The sequence below is a fragment of the Coregonus clupeaformis genome, unplaced genomic scaffold, assembly GCF_020615455.1.
Source record: "Coregonus clupeaformis isolate EN_2021a unplaced genomic scaffold, ASM2061545v1 scaf0083, whole genome shotgun sequence".
NCBI classification, from domain to species: domain Eukaryota; kingdom Metazoa; phylum Chordata; class Actinopteri; order Salmoniformes; family Salmonidae; genus Coregonus; species Coregonus clupeaformis.
This window is the reverse complement of record NW_025533538.1, coordinates 539,239-558,043: the sequence shown is the minus strand read 5'-3', so window position 1 is coordinate 558,043 and position 18,805 is coordinate 539,239. Positions and strand designations below refer to the sequence as shown.

Below are 18,805 nucleotides of genomic sequence, written 5' to 3'. Positions count from 1 at the left end.
TGGCACACACACACAATCCTTGTCTCAATTGTCTCGAGGCTTTAAAATCTCCTCTCCTTCATCTACACTGATTGAAGTGGATTTAACAAGTGACATAAATAAGGGATCATAGCTTTCACCTGGATAGTCTGACATGGAAAGAGCAGGTGTTCTGAATGTTTTGTACACTCAGTTTATAGAAAATATGTAATTTGAAACAGTCACTTGTTTATGCCCCAAATTAGATCAGTAGTAACTGAAATTCTATTAGCATATTTACACAGAGCATTTGTCAAAGTTAGCCATCAAGAGGGCTGTTATAACATGTCACACATGATGATCACGATTCACAATCAATCCCCTCATCATGCCTACTTAATTGCAGAAGACCTGAACATACAGTAAAATATAGGATAGGAAACAGAGCGAGAGCTCAGCGGTCAAGCTGGTCTTGGATCAGGATAGGATAGAACCGAGAATAGAACAGAATAGAAAACAGAACAGAACTCCTCCCCCTCTTCAGAGGATGAGATTCTTTTCAAGTAGCTCATATTTGACCTTGAACACTTCATCCAGCCCTTCTTTCAGCTGCTGAGCCACTTCGCGGATCTTTTTCCCAAACTTGGACTCCAATCCCTTCTTCAGCTTCTGGCCACCTTTGCCATCCTTCTTCTGGGTAAAATAGATATCCATGCCCAGAGCGAAGCCTTGGAGCATCCCCGATGCCTTACTGCTGGCCTCTATGGCACTGGAGCTACCCACTCCTGTCACTATGGCCACGCTGGTTAAGGTCAAGGTTTAGGTTTAAAAACAAAGATATTAAAAACATAACGTTCATATATTTCCAGACGAGTAAATACAGTATATGATTGAATATCATACCTGGCCACTCTGACAGCCTCTGTGTCAACCCCCTGGAGGGTTGAGAGGTTGTGCTTCCTCAGGTGCTCCATGCCCACGTTGATGAACCTCAAGCAGGCTTCAATGTTGCCTATCAGGGCCCGGTAGTCCTGGAGGATCAGCTCAATCTTCTTCCTGTCCTGTGCACTGCTCACCTAAGAGTGATATGAAGAATTTACTTCCTGGAATGAAGAGGAGTTGGACAGTGATGTTATGCACAGTACTTCTCAATATTATTTTGAAGTATCTATGTTCCGAATGGATCACCTACAGTGAATTAATCTGAATGAGTTTCTTGGGAAACTAACTTGGCTCCAAGGCCATTTCCAGGCCAAGTGAAATTCCTGGTGTCGGTCCAATCAAGCATGAATTACCATATTAATATGTTAAGTGTGCTAACATCCTTTGTTCTTCAAATGCTCTATAATTGGATTCTAACAGCTCACTTTGTTAGCGATAGCCGCAGAGGCCCCTGTGACCCCTCCAGCTGCAGCTACACCGACTCCGACCACTGTCAAGGCCAGTGATGCCCCTAGGGTGAAGGGGGCGAGGATCACCCCTGCCACAGCCGCCACCCCTCCAACCGCCCCCGTGGCGCCCCCGGTGATGCCAGCGATCTTGGTTCCCTTGGAAACCTTGGATATAATGAAATTGTTGAATTGAATAGAATTAAATGGAATCTAATGGAATTGTACTTATAAAATCTGCTGGGGGGGTAATTGATATTAGTCACAGGCATTACAAGCGTGTACAGTAGTAGTCTATAGTGCTCCTACCATGTCGAAGTTGTCTGTACAGTAGTCTATAGTGCTACCATGTCTAAGTTGTCTGTACAGTAGGCTATAGTGCTACCTTGTCTAAGTTGTCTGCGATGCTGATGAGGTCAATGATGTGGTTCTTTAGAGTCTCCCCATGCTTAGTCAGGAGGAAGTTGTACAGCTGCAACGCATTCTGGATCCGCTGGGCTTTCACTTTGAACAGTCTAGATACAGTGGGGGAAAAAAGTATTTAGTCAGCCACCAATTGTGCAAGTTCTCCCACTTAAAAAGATGAGAGGCCTGTAATTTTCATCATAGGTACACGTCAACTATGACAGACAAAATGAGAAAAAAAATCCAGAAAATCACATTGTAGGATTTTTTATGAATTTATTTGCAAATTATGGTGGAAAATAAGTATTTGGTCAATAACAAAAGTTTCTCAATACTTTGTTATATACCCTTTGTTGGCAATGACACAGGTCAAACGTTTTCTGTAAGTCTTCACAAGGTTTTCACACACTGTCGCTGGTATTTTGGCCCATTCCTCCATGCAGATCTCCTCTAGAGCAGTGATGTTTTGGGGCTGTCGCTGGGCAACACAGACTTTCAACTCCCTCCAAAGATTTTCTATGGGGTTGAGATCTGGAGACTGGCTAGGCCACTCCAGGACCTTGAAATGCTTCTTACGTAGCCACTCCTTCGTTGCCCGGGCGGTGTGTTTGGGATCATTGTCATGCTGAAAGACCCAGCCACGTTTCATCTTCAATGCCCTTGCTGATGGAAGGAGGTTTTCACTCAAAATCTCACGATACATGGCCCCATTCATTCTTTCCTTTACACGGATCAGTCGTCCTGGTCCCTTTGCAGAAAAACAGCCCCAAAGCATGATGTTTCCACCCCCCATGCTTCACAGTAGGTATGGTGTTCTTTGGATGCAACTCAGCATTCTTTGTCCTCCAAACACGACGAGTTGAGTTTTTACCAAAAAGTTCTGTTTTGGTTTCATCTGACCATATGACATTCTCCCAATCCTCTTCTGGATCATCCAAATGCACTCTAGCAAACTTCAGACGGGCCTGGACATGTACTGGCTTAAGCAGGGGGACACGTCTGGCACTGCAGGATTTGAGTCCCTGGCGGCGTAGTGTGTTACTGATGGTAGGCTTTGTTACTTTGGTCCCAGCTCTCTGCAGGTCATTCACTAGGTCCCCCCGTGTGGTTCTGGGATTTTTGCTCACCGTTCTTGTGATCATTTTGACCCCACGGGGTGAGATCTTGCGAGGAGCCCCAGATCGAGGGAGATTATCAGTGGTCTTGTATGTCTTCCATTTCCTAATAATTGCTCCCACAGTTGATTTCTTCAAACCAAGCTGCTTACCTATTGCAGATTCAGTCTTCCCAGCTTGGTGCAGGTCTACAATTTTGTTTCTGGTGTCCTTTGACAGCTCTTTGGTCTTGGCCATAGTGGAGTTTGGAGTGTGACTGTTTGAGGTTGTGGACAGGTGTCTTTTATACTGATAACAAGTTCAAACAGGTGCCATTAATACAGGTAACGAGTGGAGGACAGAGGAGCCTCTTAAAGAAGAAGTTACAGGTCTGTGAGAGCCATAAATCTTGCTTGTTTGTAGGTGACCAAATACTTATTTTCCACCATAATTTGCAAATAAATTCATTAAAAATCCTACAATGTGATTTTCTGGAAAAAAATCTCAATTTGTCTGTCATAGTTGACATGTACCTATGATGAAAATTACAGGCCTCTCATCTTTTTAAGTGGGAGAACTTGCACAATTGGTGGCTGACTAAATACTTTTTTTCCCACACTGTAGGTCATCAGTATGGAGGGTGGTTAGTGACAGAATATTAAAATAAATGTACACTAAAGTTTGTTAGCTGGGTCTAAACTGAAGAACTTACTTTGCTTCTCCCTTCTTGGCCAGTTTAGGGTCATTTGCCAGGTCTTTCCATGCTAAAAGGCAACAGAGGACAATATTAAAGTTAAAACACCTCAACTATGTTGGAAATTATAAAGTACATTTTGAAGCTGTGATGCTCACGTTCACTTTTCACCTTCTCCCACCATTCCATCAGACGATCTGCATCCTGACGGAAGAATCAAATGCAAGTGTGAAATGGTGTGAATTTGACAAATGGTTGTGGTCAAATTGTCATTAGTGATGATTCTTTGGAGGTTCTCAATGTAACATAAACCCAAATGTACAGTACCAGTCAAAAGTTTAGACACACCTACTCATTTTCTACATAGTAGAATAACAGTGAAGACATCAAAACTATGAAATAACACGTATGGAATCATGTAATAACCAAAAACGTGTTAAACAAATCAAATCATATTTTATATGTTAGATTCTTCATAGTACATTTACATTTACGTCATTTAGCAGACGCTCTTATCCAGAGCGACTTACAAATTGGTGCATTCACCTTATAGCCAGTGGCATAACCACTGTACAATAGTTTTTTTTTTTTTTTTTAGTTTATTTATATATGTTTATTAGTTTATTTTAGTTTTTTTGTTTGTTTTTTTGTTTGTAGCCACCCTTTGCCTTGATGACAGCTTTGCACGCTCTTGGCATTCTCTCAACCAGCTTCACCTGGAATGCTTTTCCAACAGTCTTGAAGGAGTTCCCACATATGCTGAGCACTTGTTGGCTGCTTTTCCTTCACTCTGCGGTCCAACTCATCCCAAACCATCTGAATTGGGTTGAGGTCAGGTGATTGTGGAGGCCAGGTCATCTGAAGCAGCACTCCATCACTCTCCTTCTTGGTCAAATAGCACTTACACAGCCTGGAGGTGTGTTGGGTCATTGTCCTGTTGAACAACAAATGATAGTCCCACTAAGCCCAAACCAGATGGGATGGCGTATTGCAGCAGAATGCTTTGGTAGCCATGCTGGTTAAGTGTGCCTTGAATTCTAAATAAATCACCAACAGTGTAACCTGCAAAGCACCCCCACACGATCACACCTCCTCCTCCTCCATGCTTCACGGAGGGAACCACACATGCAGAGATCATCCATTCACCTACTCACAAAGACACTGAGGTTGGAACCAAAAATCTCAAATTTGGACTCCAGACCAAAGGACGCATTTCCATCGGTCTAATGTCCATTGCTTGTGTTTCTTGGTCCAAGCAAGTCTCTTCTTATTATTGGTGTCTTTTAGTAGTGGTTTCTTTGAAGCAATTCGACCATGAAGGCCTGATTCATGCAGTCTCCTCTGAACAGTTAATGTTGAGATGTGTCTGTTACTTGAACTCTGTGAAGCATTTATTTGGGCTGCAATCTGAGGCTGGTAACTATAATGAACTTATCCTCTGCAGCAGAGGTAACTCTGGGTCTTCCTTTCCTGTGGCGGTCCTCATGAGAGCCAGTTCCATCATAGCGCTTGATGGTTTTTGCGACTGCACTTGAAGAAACGTTCAAAGTTCTTGAAATGTTCCGTATTGACTGACCTTCATGTCTTAAAGTAATGATGGACTGTCGTTTCTCTTTGCTTATTTGAGTTGTTCTTACCATAATATGGACTTGGTCATTTACTAAATAGGGCTATCTTCTGTATACCACCCCTACCTTGTCACAACACAACTGATTGGCTCAAATGCATTAAGGAGGAAAGAAATTCCAAAAATTAACTTTTAAGAAGGCACACCTGTTAATTGAAATGCATTCCATTCATGAAGCTGGTTGAGAGAATGCCAAGAGTGTGCAAAGCTGTCATCAAGGCAAAGGGTGGCTACTTTGACGAATCTCAAATATATTTTGATTTGTTTAACACTTTTTTGGTTACTACATGATTCCATGTGTGTTATTTCATTGTTTTGATGTCTTCACTATTCTACAATGTAGAAAATATTAAAAATAAAGAAAACCCCTTGAATGAGTAGGTGTGTCCAAACTTTTGACTGGTATGTAACTAATATAATACACAATGTATTGATGTCCGATAGCTTATTTGAGCCGTTTCTGGTTTTACATAGCCCCAAGAGATGCTAGTGGTTGCTGCTTCATTCCTGTCTTTTGACCACTGTTCAGGCTAGGTTTGATGGTGTATGGTGAATTTGCCAGTAGATGCTGATCGTGGATCAGTTTAGCATATTTCCCCCCTAATGGTTAAAGTTAGGACTGGGGAAGTGGAAGCTGATCCTAGATCTGTCCCCAGGTTCACGGTCATACTTGGAATACCTTGATGATGTTATCTTCTTGTTCATCTTTTTCCTCTTCACTAATGCTGCTTATTGAGAGTGTTTTAATTCTGCCTTGCAGAGGGAGTGGCTGCTTTAATTTGAACGGCAATGGAGTAGGTTGCCTTACACGGCCAGCATAGGTTGCACATATCTGTCGTTGAACTGCGACCTAAAACAATAGAAAAATACAATAAACTTTTTTCAGGACACTTGGTTTGACCTGTAATAAAGCATGACACTTCGGGCCGGTTTCCCAGATTAAGATCAATCCTAGTCCTGGATTAAAAACTATTTCAAAAGAGAATCTCTATTGAGAATGGTCCTGTGTGGCTCAGTTGGTAGAGCATTTAACTTATTTTTTATTTATTTTACCTTTATTTAACTAGGCAAGTCCGTTAAGAACAAATTCTTATTTACAATGACGGCCTACACCGGACGACGCTGGGCCAATTGTGCGCCGCCCTATGGGACTCCCAATCACGGCCAGTTGTGATACAGCCTGGAATCGAACCAGGGGGTCTGTAGTGACGCCTCAAGCACTGAGATGCAGTGCCTTAGACCCCTCGCCACTCGGGAGCATGGCGCTTGCAATGCCAGGGTTGTGGGTTTGATTCCAATGGGGGACCAATATGAAGAGAAAATGTATGCACTCACTACTTTAAATTGCTCTGGACAAGAGCGCATGCTAAATATAAAAAAAGTAGCTTTTTAGTCATGGGCTAGGCTTAATCTGTGTCTGGGAAACCAGACTGGTCTCATAGACTAGACATAACATTGTAAACTAAAATCAGGGACACTCAAATGTATATGATATGCAACGTTTGGTATGGTTACATAAAACAGAAGGTTACTTATGGCAAAAATTAAAGGAGGATGGATGGGTTGGTGTATAAAGTGAATGTCTAGCAACCCAAAAGTTGTGTTCAAATCGTCTCATGGACAACTTTTCAACTACTTGCTACTTTGCAACTAGTTAGCATGTTAGCTAACCTTTACCCCTAGCCTAGCTAACGTTAGCCACCACAAATTGGAATCTATAACATATAAAAGTATTGCAAATTTGTAACATATTGTACGAATTGTAATTCGTAACATATCATACAAAGTGGATGATGGACATTCACAAAATAATACGTACCATACCAAACAATAAACTAATTTGAGTGTCCTCGATTTTTGTTTACTATGTTACATCGACCCCTGAGTCAAGGTTGGGGAAACCAGCCCTTGAACTATAATGGGAAAAAACATTAAAACAGTATTTGTAGCTGGCTGACTGTGATCCCTTTACTTGTCTCACCGTACAAGTTTCCTGCGTAGCAAAAACCTCTTCATAGAGAGGGGGATTGGAGGACTCTCTGTCAACGACAGCAGGTGACCCAAACTGGAAGAACAACAATGTACAGCTCAGAAAACCAGGTATTACAGTATTAGTAATAAATGAGTGTTAAGCTTTAATACTGTATTCTCCATATAGCTCATTTTAATATTCTACTACTGTACATTGCATTGTAGTTTCACTGTTTATACACACCACATATTTATTATATACTGGATTCTTGACATAGCTCACTGTAATATATCTACTGCTGTACTCTGTCATTCTTAGTATATTGTGTAAATTATCCCGGTGTACATACGTATAGATTGCATTTGGATTACTGTTACAGTGTTATTTGGGTTGTTAATTGGATTCGTGGAGACATTTCTTGATTTTTTTATATATTGTTTTTTAAATTATTTGTTTACTTGTCTGACATACTGCATTGTTAAGAGCTAGTAACATAAGCATTTAGCTGTACATGCTATAACGTCTGCTAAACTGTGTACTCAACCAATACACGATTACTTGATTTAAGCTTAGTTTTAAACATCTGTTTTCTCTGTTTATCTCACCTTACGAGTTTCCTGCATATCCAAAACATTTTCATAGAGAGGGGGATTGGAGTACTCTCTGTCAACGACAACGGGCGGGCCAGGAGGAGGACGCACCACCAGTTGCTTGTTCTGGTCCTCTTTAGCGTCAAACTGAAAAATAATATTCAAGTCATTTTCAGAGAACAGTGCACTTTGATGCAAATCCTAACTTCCACTCAAGACGAATTTCCACTTAGTTGTACGTTCAATGTTAATGGGAGACAGAGAAAATTAGACATAAGTGAAAGTTAGGATTCACTCTTACTGTATATGAGAGCAAATTAAAAGAGAAGAGAGCGTGTTGCTGCATCAGATGAGATACCTTCTTAATGAATTCAGACACACTCCCCCCCCCATCATGAGGGTCACAACCACCTTCTTCTTGTGGAGGACTCCTTCTCACCGACCACTTATTCTGGGCCTCAGGGGGCGGCTTCTGTGCCGTGCCTGGGTTCTAAGAAGTCACATTTACAATAACACAGTTTCACACCATAGTTATACAGTGTACACCATAGTATACCACTGCAGTTCAAATAGAAAGAAATTCAAGTCAATATATATTTCACACCATAGGTCCCTCAGAAGAGAGTGAGGTGGTGGAGAGCCATGGTGGACGCCCTACGCTCCCCCGGGGGCCAAGAGGATAAAGTCAGGTAAGTCATACTATAGTTAAAACTGCAGTTTAAATAGTAAGGAATGCAAGTCAATAGCTGTGTCAAAAGTGGTGCACTATATAGGGAATAGCATCCCAAGTGACACCCTATCCCCTATATAGTTCACTTCTTTTGACCAGGTCCCATGTTGTCAATGGTTGAATCCAATCCATTTGTTTATGGACAGTCTCTTACCCTGCCACCACCAACCGCTGGGCCGGATGTGTCTGAGGGAGAGGAGGGACCGTAGCGCCATCTCCTCTGGGGCTCACTTTCCTCAGGCGTGCTCATACAGATGTTCCTGGGGTGGGGCACTGGAGGTGGAGGCTGTGGGGGGAGTGGGTGAAGAATGTATGGGTGGGTGTTAGGATTCACTCTTACTGTATATGAGAGCAAATTAAAAGAGAAGAGAGCGTGTTGCTGCATCAGATGAGATACCTTCTTAATGAATTCAGACACACTCCCCCCCCCATCATGAGGGTCACAACCACCTTCTTCTTGTGGAGGACTCCTTCTCACCGACCACTTATTCTGGGCCTCAGGGGGCGGCTTCTGTGCCGTGCCTGGGTTCTAAGAAGTCACATTTACAATAAAAAGTTTCACACCATAGTTATATACAGTGTACAAAACATTAAGAACACCTTCCTAATATTGAGTTGCACCCCCTCCCCCCTTTTGATGTCTTCACTATCATTCCACAATGTAGAAAATAGTAAAAATAAAGAAAAACCCTTGAATGAGTAAGTGTGTCCAAGCTTTTGACTGGTACTGTACACAATCCATGTCTAAATTGTCTCAAGACTTATAACATCTTCTTTAACCTGTCTCCCCCCGCCATCTACACTAACTAAAGTGGATTTAATAAGTGACATAAATAAGGGATCAAAGCTTTCACCTGGAATCACCTGGTCAGTATGTAATGGAAAGACCAGGTGTTCATAATGTTTTGTACTCTCAGTGCCTTCAGAAAGTATTCACACCCCTTGCCATTGATTTTCAAGCCATTTAAGTCAAAACTACAGTAGGCCACTCAGGAACATTCAATGTCGTCTTGGTAAGCAACTCCAGTGTGTATTTGGCCTTGTGTTTTAGGTTATTGTCCTGCTCAAAGGTGAATTTGTTTCTCAGTGTCTGTTGAAAAGCAGACTGAACCAGGTTTTCCTCTAAGATTTTGCCTGTGCTTAGCTCTATTCCATTTATTTTTATTATAAAAAAATCCCTAGTCCTTGCCGATGACAAGCATACCCATAACATGATGCAGCCACCACCATGCTTGAAAATAAGAAGAGTGGTACTCAGTGATGTGTTGTACTTCCCTCTAAGCTGCATGCCTGCTCCCCCAGTACTGCAGCACAGAATAAATATCAGCCCACGCAGAGAAGCACGAGATTGAACTTCACTCAACTTTCTAGAGTTTTCCCCGTTAACAATATCAATGTTTCCCTTTACTGTGGGAATTGTGATCGAATCAACGCAACATTAGCCACTTTCAATGCAACATACCGAAACAAAAACGAACTATGCAAGAGATTTTGTTGTAGGCGGAATGCATCGGAGTAGAATTCTATTGCATTGACAGGCATGACCCATCCTCTACACAGACCCGTGCGCCATAACCAATCAGAGCTGCAGTAGGCCTATATGCAAACAAACCATGGCCATATATGGATCTGTGCCATTCACTTTGAACTGGACTGTTTTTACAGCATAAGCGGTCGTGAATAGATGCGCTTGATTTGAGATACATGTAGCGACGTGTGCATATTTGTACATTTGTTCATATCCTTTGCTCGTTAGTGAGTTATTAGCCCAGTTATAGATCATTTGTAGTCAGCAATGGGGGAGTGATTGCTTCCCACAAGAGCACAAAAACGTGTGCATTTCTAGACATCTTTGAAAAGCCAGTCAGGTAAAGAGCTTTATTTTGTCTTTAAAAAGGGGCAGTGTTGTATTTTGAGACAGGCTTGAAGCAGCCAAGTAGCCAATAGGCAGCATAATTGGTCTGATTCTCTGTAATAATGGTATGGGAATAATGATGCATTTTATTTTGTAAAGTGGTTTCTTGCATCAAACAACATTTTCTGTCACCTCCTTGTCTGAAGGACAAGTGGATGAACAGGTTAATGTCCAAAAGTCTCATGGAATGTAGGCCTACATTGAACACCACACATTGGCTGCTACTGTAGGCTGAACGATAGAACAGCTATTTCCATGTTAAAATGTTATGGGATAGATTTTCTCCATTGTTTTTGATGGTAGGCCACTCTGGTAGGCCTTCATTATAATCAAATAGCCACAGTAGCCTAACTGACCACTGTTAAAACTAAAGTGGGTACAGCCTTAGTGTTCACAGTAAACGTGCGCTGGAAGTTGCACAGAATTTTCCAATGTTCAAGTTTGCGCTCAGCAGACCAGAAATGTTCTCAGTGATGCTACCCTCTGCCTATTGGCTCCTTAGCTTATTCAAACCTGTCTCAAAATACAACACTGCCCCTTTAAGACAAAGAAAAGCTAGCTTTTCAAAGATGTCTATAAATGTACATGTTTTGTGCTCTTGTAGGAAGCAATCACCCCCCATTGCTGACTACAAATTATCTATAACTGGGAAAATAACTAATTAACTAGCAAAGGATATGAACACATGTACAAATGTGCACACATGTACCTCTCGCCTTGATCTCAAAACAAGCCATTTACTCTTGCATAGTTAGTTGTGTTTCGGTATGTTGCATTGAAAGTGGCTAATATTGCATTGATTCGATCACAATTCCCACAGTAAAGGGAAATGTTGATAGTGTTAACTAACAGGGAAAACTCTAGAAAGTTGAGTGAAATTCAATCTCGTGCTTCTCTGTGCGCGCGCTGATATTTCTTCTGTGCAGCAGTCCCGGGGGAATGTATGTGTGGGGTACAGAAATGATGTAGTCATAATAATGTTAAACAAAGGGGTTCAATACTTAGACTCAAGACTTTTCAGCTTTTCATTTTTAATTAATTTGTTTTAAGTTTTGAACAACATGATGCCACTTTGACATTATGGGGTATTGTGTGTAGGCCAGTGACCCCCAAAAATCTAAATGTAATCTGTTTTAAATTCAGGCTGTAACAACAAAATGTGGAAAAGGTCAAGGGGTGTGAATACTTTCTGAAGGTTCTGTAATTTAGCAACGCACAGTAACATCATCTCTCCCCAATTAACATTCAATTTCTAGCAAAACTATTTTCACTGTAGGTAGGTATATAGTGTACATCATAGTATACCATCGCAGTTCAAATACAAAGGAATTCAAGTCAATATATATTTCACACCATAGGTCCCTCAGAAGAGAGTGAGGTGGTGGAGAGCCATGGTGGACGCCCTACGCTCCCCCGGGGGCCAAGAGGATAAAGTCAGGTAAGTCATACTATAGTTAAAACTGCAGTTCAAATGGTAAGGAATGCAAGTCAATGGCTGCATCAAAAGTAGTGCACTATATAGGGAATAGCATTCCAAATGGCACCCTATCCCCTATATAGTACACTTGTTTTGACCAGGACCCATGTCACTACCAGCTCTCACAGTCTCATGTCAGGATTAGATGTTCATCCATGTTTCTCAAACATCAAATTTCGAAGTTCTTCAAAACGTCAAATTTAGAATTGTTTAAGGTTAAGTTTAGGCATTAACTCCAAATTCTTAAGGTTAGGCATTAACTCAGAATGGTTAAGTTTAGGGTTAAGGTTTGAGATGGGCTTAAAACAAAAATATAGAAAACTACTTTCTATCGCTGGATTCGAACATGCAGCCTTTGGCCCTTTGGAATCAGAGGCAGATGCTTACGCCCATCTGCCATCCCCAACACCCTAGCAAAACTGTAACCTACTTGAAGGTAACGTCGCTCACTGTTGCCCCTAGTGGCCGTTTCCACTTCATTTCCCGATGTCCTCAGACATGGATGGACGTCGAATACTGACTTGTATTACATGTGACCTGGCTGGTTGTCAATGGTTAAATCCAATCCATTGATTTATGGACAGTCTCTTACCCTGCCTCTATCAACCCCTGGACCGGATGTGTGTGAGGGAGAGGAGGGACCATAGCTCCATCTCCTCTGGGGCACACTCTCCTCAGACTTGCCCATATAGATGTTCCTGGGGTGGGGCACTGGAGGTGGAGGCTGTGGGGGGAGTGGGTGAAGAATGTATGGGTGGGTGTTAGGATTCACTCTTACTGAATATGAGAGCAAATTAAAGAGAAGAGTGCGTGTTGCTGCATCAGATGAGATGCCTTTCTTAATGAATTCAGACACATCCTGAGGGTCACAACCACCTTCTTCTTGTGGAGGATTCTTTCTCACCGACCACTTATTGTGGGCCGCAGGGGGCGGCTTCTGTGCCGTGCCTGGGTTCTAAGAAGTCACATTTACAATAACACAGTTTCACACCATAGTTATACAGTGTACACCATAGTATACCACTGCAGTTCAAATAGAAAGGAATTCAAGTCAATATATATTTCACACCATAGGTCCCTCAGAAGAGAGTGAGGTGGTGGAGAGCCATGGTGGACGCCCTACGCTCCCCCGGGGGCCAAGAGGATAAAGTCAGTTAAGTCATACTATAGTTAAAACTGCAGTTCAAATAGTAAGGAATGCAAGTCAATAGCTGTGTCAAAAGTGGTGCACTATATAGGGAATAGCATCCCAAGTGACACCCTATCCCCTATATAGTACACTTCTTTTGACCAGGTCCCATGTTGTCAATGGTTGAATCCAATCCATTTGTTTATGGACAGTCTCTTACCCTGCCACCACCAACCGCTGGGCCGGATGTGTCTGAGGGAGAGGAGGGACCGTAGCGCCATCTCCTCTGGGGCTCACTTTCCTCAGGCGTGCTCATACAGATGTTCCTGGGGCGGGGCACCAGAGGTGGAGGCTGTGGGGGGAGGATGTATGGGTGGGTGTGAAACAGAAGCCGAGGCGGCGGATCGGACAAACAACTCTTTGCCTATAATAAAACTCAGGTATGATTACTCTAGCCAACCTGTTGCATACCCAACCTGCTCTCCTTCAGGCAAAGACCAACTGAGCACCTAAGTACTCTTTCCAGGAACTCCCTTCCACTAGGAATGTTCCAGCATGATAGCCCCAATACACATTTTTACCATTAATGCATAATTTCCCATGAACATATAATAACGTCATAGACAAAGGTTTAACATAAACCCACATTTCAATAACTTGCCATAACTTCTTCTTTAAGTCACACAATACATAACCATGAAGTAATTCACCCCCCGGATAATTCTTTACTTTGGTTATGCCCATCAAACAATAACTGTTCCTTGATGACTCAATAGTATGTGACTGCGGACTGCAATTCAGGGCGTTCCTGCATGTGGGCATTCCTGCCTATGCAGGAACGCCTCTCCCACCTCGAGCATCCCGTTGGATCCTGCATGAACGTTAGCTAGCTAGCTACCTACCTACCACGCCTGCTTTGTATCGGAGTCCTAGGTATCTAACTAGCTAGTACCCAGTGTCCTTTGCTAACACCTGCCCTTGCCGTCGTTAACAGACCTGCGGAAAAACAGTGCCCGACAGGTGGGGGCGAAAGACACTGTCTACCTAGCTACCGGCCTTGTTACCCTCGTCTCTTCTTCTGTGGGGTTTATATGCGGTTGTCATCCAACGTTATGGTACATTTCCACCAACAACTGTACTGCAGCGCCTCCGTACTGGAGTCCTAGCTTAAATATGGACAATAGAAGTATAAAGAGGGGTTCAAGAAGCAGGAATGACCTGAATTGCGGGGCAAATTGTACCCTTCTCGGATGACTTGCAGACTAATTTGCATCATGTGTAATGCACACCGGCACTTCAATTATCTTAAGTATAATGTTATCAATACAATAGTTTTAAATATGCCTAAATATGTTTGGTTTTCTTTTGCAGTGGAGAGCGAGCCCTGGATGTAATTGCCTCGTCTATCCAGTTGGACGAGACATGTTTCGGCTGTTGACACTGAGCCTCGCCATTCCATACCTTTCACTTTCAATCTGACTTTTTACATTTGGATTGTGTTAAAAACAAAACAACGCATTTATTATGAAACAAAATAGAACTGAACTACAAACATCTTTCAAACACTGTTGCTGCACAATGTTGGTTTTGACTTAAAGAAGTTCTAAGTTGTGCTTATCAATTGCACTTAAGTCACAAAACTCCACAGGTAAATACAGAAAAGCCCTTACCTTTGCCATCACAGATGTACAACTATTCTCCTGTCTGAACTTCTCTGGAGATTTGTCTTGTCACAAAGCACAGTTTACCTCATACACTACCTCTTTCTCCACTCACAATAGAAGAGAATCATTCCTTTGTGTGCATCAATCTACTATTTGGAGGGCAGTGCCTAGAAAAGCAGGTCTTTCTGCATTAACTTGATAACACACTACAGAGTCAGTTGTTATAAGTCAGTACCCCCAACAGTACACTGTTTTGTTGTAGCCTTTGACAAACACACCTCATTCAACTCATTGAGGGCTTGATGATTAGTTGACAAGTTGACTCAGGTGTGCTTGTCCAGGGTTACAATGAAAATGTGTACTGTTGGGGGTACTGGAAGACCAGGGTTGGGAAACACTGTTATATGGTACACTTTTACAAGGCCCTTTGAGAGATTCTGCGAAATGTGAAACAAAATTAACATGACTAAATCTATTTTGGTCTTTTAATAATTTGGTTCACAATAGATTTGACGATGAAACATGGGGTAGCCATTCTAATGCACAACTGAACCCAGGCAGACTTAATTAATGCACCCTTGGCAGTCCACACCCACATTGCAGTTCTATCCCAGTTGGTCTCACTAATGCAGGGTTTCCCAGACTAGGGGTAGCCAGATTTGGAAATTGGGTTGAGAGAGAATATTTGTGCTTGGTTCATAGAACTGGGGTTACATCAGGGACCTTCGGTAGCCGCTAGTTGAGGTTGTAATAAACAGAGCGGTTCTTTATCTGCCAAAAGTCTGTTTCGTGGAACCACTGGTGGGAAAATGCGCAATCTGTCGCCAATTGGATGGTAACCTAGTGTCAAAGTTGCGTCAATTCAAATCTGGCATTAGGAACAAAAGAGGTCAACACGACTTCTAAGATATACTAGTTATTTTAATTAATGCAAAAACCTTCAATGGTAAATATGATGTTTCGTATATACGGGCTCTTTGAAATACCTCGCAGGGCACTTCAGAGAACTAAATCCATTGTTTCAGATTGTTCTTCAAATACTCTTACAGAGAGAGTTTCCCACCTCTCTGCTGGCCAATCAGAGTAGAGACTTGAGCGTGGTTTAGACTTACTCAGCCTATCCGTTGGCGCACTGGCTGTTCCCCGCCTCTTCTGTTACCAGGCATACGTTTATCATAACAACCTGTCATAGTGAGAAGAGCCAGCTCCCTTAGACACCATTCCTACGTCCAAGGAAGGTTCACAGATCACAAAGAACCAGTATAGTCTAGCATTTGGAGACACAAATCCTTATCTCATTTTACCCCCTAAAACAGCTCTTCACATCAATCACAGCTTGCCAGGTGACACAACCTACATTAGCCCAGTCAAGAATGCATTCTTTCTAAGTTAGTCATCCCGTCAATTATAAAAAGAATACATCTCTCACACTAGAAACTGTCCAAATATTTTTGAACCCCACTTTGTGATAAAATGTGCCTCATTTTCTAAAAATACCTGATGCACTCCTGTAGATTGTTCGTAGTGTATTATAAGAAGAAGAAAAAACTGATGTTACAATAAATTGAATAGGCCTGCCTGAATTTCCACAAATGCCTGAACTCCATTGTTTGTCCATGCAAGTAATGATGTGCTATAATTCAGGCAATATCTGATTGAATATAAAAATTCAAAAAGTTTGGAGTATCTTCATCTATTGTCCAACTGTTGCATTTATTAGATGAAGTAAAAAGTGGTAACAATTTCGATGACCATTGCTACTACTTTAATCAAAATAATTGGTAATAGGAATCCCCACCCAGTTGACTACTTTAAAATGGTGGAAGCCCTCAATGGCGCTGTCCATGCTAAAACGGCCTTTTGGCCACTAGAGGCCTCTATCATTCTCTATGTCCCACCTCTTAGTACATGTCTCTGGGTGGGAGTGGGATGCCTTTGACCTCACTTTGTGTGCACCATTTTAATCGCTCCAATGTTATGACGTTAGCCTACTTCCATCCAGAGCCATGTAGGCTATTACGGCTGCGTTTACACAGGCAGCCCAATTCAGATATTTTTTTCAACTAATTGGTCTTTTGACCAATCACGTCAGATATTTTCACATCAGATCCTTTTTCAGAGCTGATTGGTCAAAAGACCAATTAGTGAAAAAAATATCAGAATTTGTCTGCCATAGAGCTCGCCAGCGTGTAGTCCTAAAAAACTAATTATTTACCTCTTGTTCGTTCAGCCATTCCTATAGGCAAAATTAATGGGGAAAGGTTAAGGTTAAGACAGGCTCAGGAGATCTTATACATTTAGTTCTATGAGATGATATCAGTCAGTTAACATGACCTTTACATAAATGCTTCAAAATTCACAAAAAGTGATGTTAGCTGAAAGATTATCTAATTGAACAAAATTTATAAGATCTCCACAGACCTTATTAAAAAACTCAATTAATTTTCCCATAGGCTTTGTTAAAATCAAATCACATTTTATTGGTTACATACACATATTTAGCAGATGTTATTGCGGGTGTAGCGAAATGCTTGTAGTGTAGTGAAATGCAGCATGGCAGAGTTAGTGCCTACAAAAAGACACCATTAGGCCTACTATTAATTGCACTTTATATGCAACCTGTCTAGACACTCAGATCAGATTTATTTGCTTTGAAGTGTTTTTTTTTTGGCACAGGACCTGTCGTTACCATGACAACCACCCCACATTTTAAAGGAACAGTGACAGAAAATAAGCGTTTCATCTGTGTGCTACTTCAGAGGCTACATAAAGTGTGAATGTGTATATCTGATATGGGTCACGTGTAAAACTGAGTGTGGACATTCCGAAAAAAATATTGTCTATAGAAAGAAAATCAGATTTGGGTTTTTAGGGCGGCTGTGTAAACACAGCCTAAGAGAGTTGGGCCTATTCATAATGGAATTCTCTAGTCTACACAATTGACTAAGATGATGCACTCCCATCACCATTTATCCTCATAATCAGTGGTGTGAAGTACTTAAGTAAAAATACTTTAAAGTACTACTTAAGTAGTTTTTTGGGGTATCTGTACTTTACTATTTATATTTGACAACTTTTACTTCACGACATTCCTAAATAAAATAATGTACTTTTTACTCCATACATTTTTCCCTGACACCCAAAAGTACTCTTTACATTTTGAATGCTTAGCAGGAAAATGGTCCAATTCACACCCTTATCAAGAAAACATCCCTGGTCTACCCTATTGCCTCTGATCTGGTGGACTCACTAAACACAAATGCTTCATTTGTAAATTATTCCTGAGTGTTGGAGTGTGCCCCTGGCTATCCATAAATAAATAAAAAACAAGAAAACTGTGCTGTCTGGTTTGCTTAATATAAGCAATTTGAAATGATTTATACTTTACTTTTGATACTTAAGTATATTTTTGCAATTACATTTACTTTTGATATTTAAGTAAATGTAAAACCAAATACTTTTAGACTTTTACTCAAGTAGTAGTTTACTGGGTGACTTTCAATTGAGTCATTTCCTATTAAGGTATCTTTACTTTTACTAAAGTGTGACAATTGGGTAGTTTTTCCACCACTGCTCATAATTCACCGTATTCAAATTCTATCAGTTGGTAGACCACGGCACTTGTAACGCCAGGGTAGTGGGTTTGATTCCCGGGATCACCCATACGTAAAATGTATGCACGCATGACTGTATGTCACTTTGGATGAAAGCATCTGCTAGAATATGCTATTCTGTTCTTTTGAAGTACATTTTATTTGCATTATGTTTCTTAGTTAAGACCTGCCTAAACTAAATAATGGATCATTTTTGTGATGAGTCAATATTAAATGTAATTATTACTGTTTAAAATGTAGCTGTTCCAAAGACACACATCAGCAGCTTGTATACCGGAGATGCTAAACATGTTAATGGTAAATAACTGTGACACCGCAATGATTTGCTTGACAGTTAACGGCTAACTAACATTTCATGACCGTCATACCCCTACTGCTGCTTCAGTCTGTGTAGGCTACATGACTGTGTTCCACATACTTTTATTCATTGTTTACAAATCAAAGGGACAAGACATTTACTTTCTGAAAATTCACTTAATAAAACTGCATACTCTAGTTCATTGTGATTTCATCTTTTTAACAAGTAGTAAATGAAGTTTTAAACTACT

General features: G+C 41.2%; 1 protein-coding gene across 2 annotated transcripts; it reads right to left on the bottom strand.

Moving 5' to 3' along the window:
- Positions 1-114: 114 nt before the first annotated feature.
- Positions 115-14,921, bottom strand: LOC121555872. Of its 2 annotated transcripts, XM_041869727.2 has the most exons (15): positions 14,650-14,921; positions 13,200-13,331; positions 12,443-12,574; positions 8,856-8,987; positions 8,613-8,744; positions 8,087-8,218; positions 7,744-7,875; positions 7,148-7,231; positions 5,846-6,016; positions 3,698-3,743; positions 3,558-3,609; positions 1,732-1,861; positions 1,326-1,514; positions 862-1,034; positions 115-760 (listed from the first exon to the last, which is right to left on the bottom strand). In XM_041869727.2, exons 1-15 carry the CDS (start codon positions 14,656-14,658, stop codon positions 499-501), a joined length of 1,908 nt encoding a protein of 635 aa, XP_041725661.1. In that variant the 5' UTR covers positions 14,659-14,921; the 3' UTR covers positions 115-498. The 2 variants fall into 2 exon arrangements, with proteins under 2 accessions (XP_041725661.1, XP_041725662.1); XM_041869728.2 differs by lacking the exons at positions 8,087-8,218; positions 8,613-8,744.
- Positions 14,922-18,805: the final 3,884 nt, after the last annotated feature.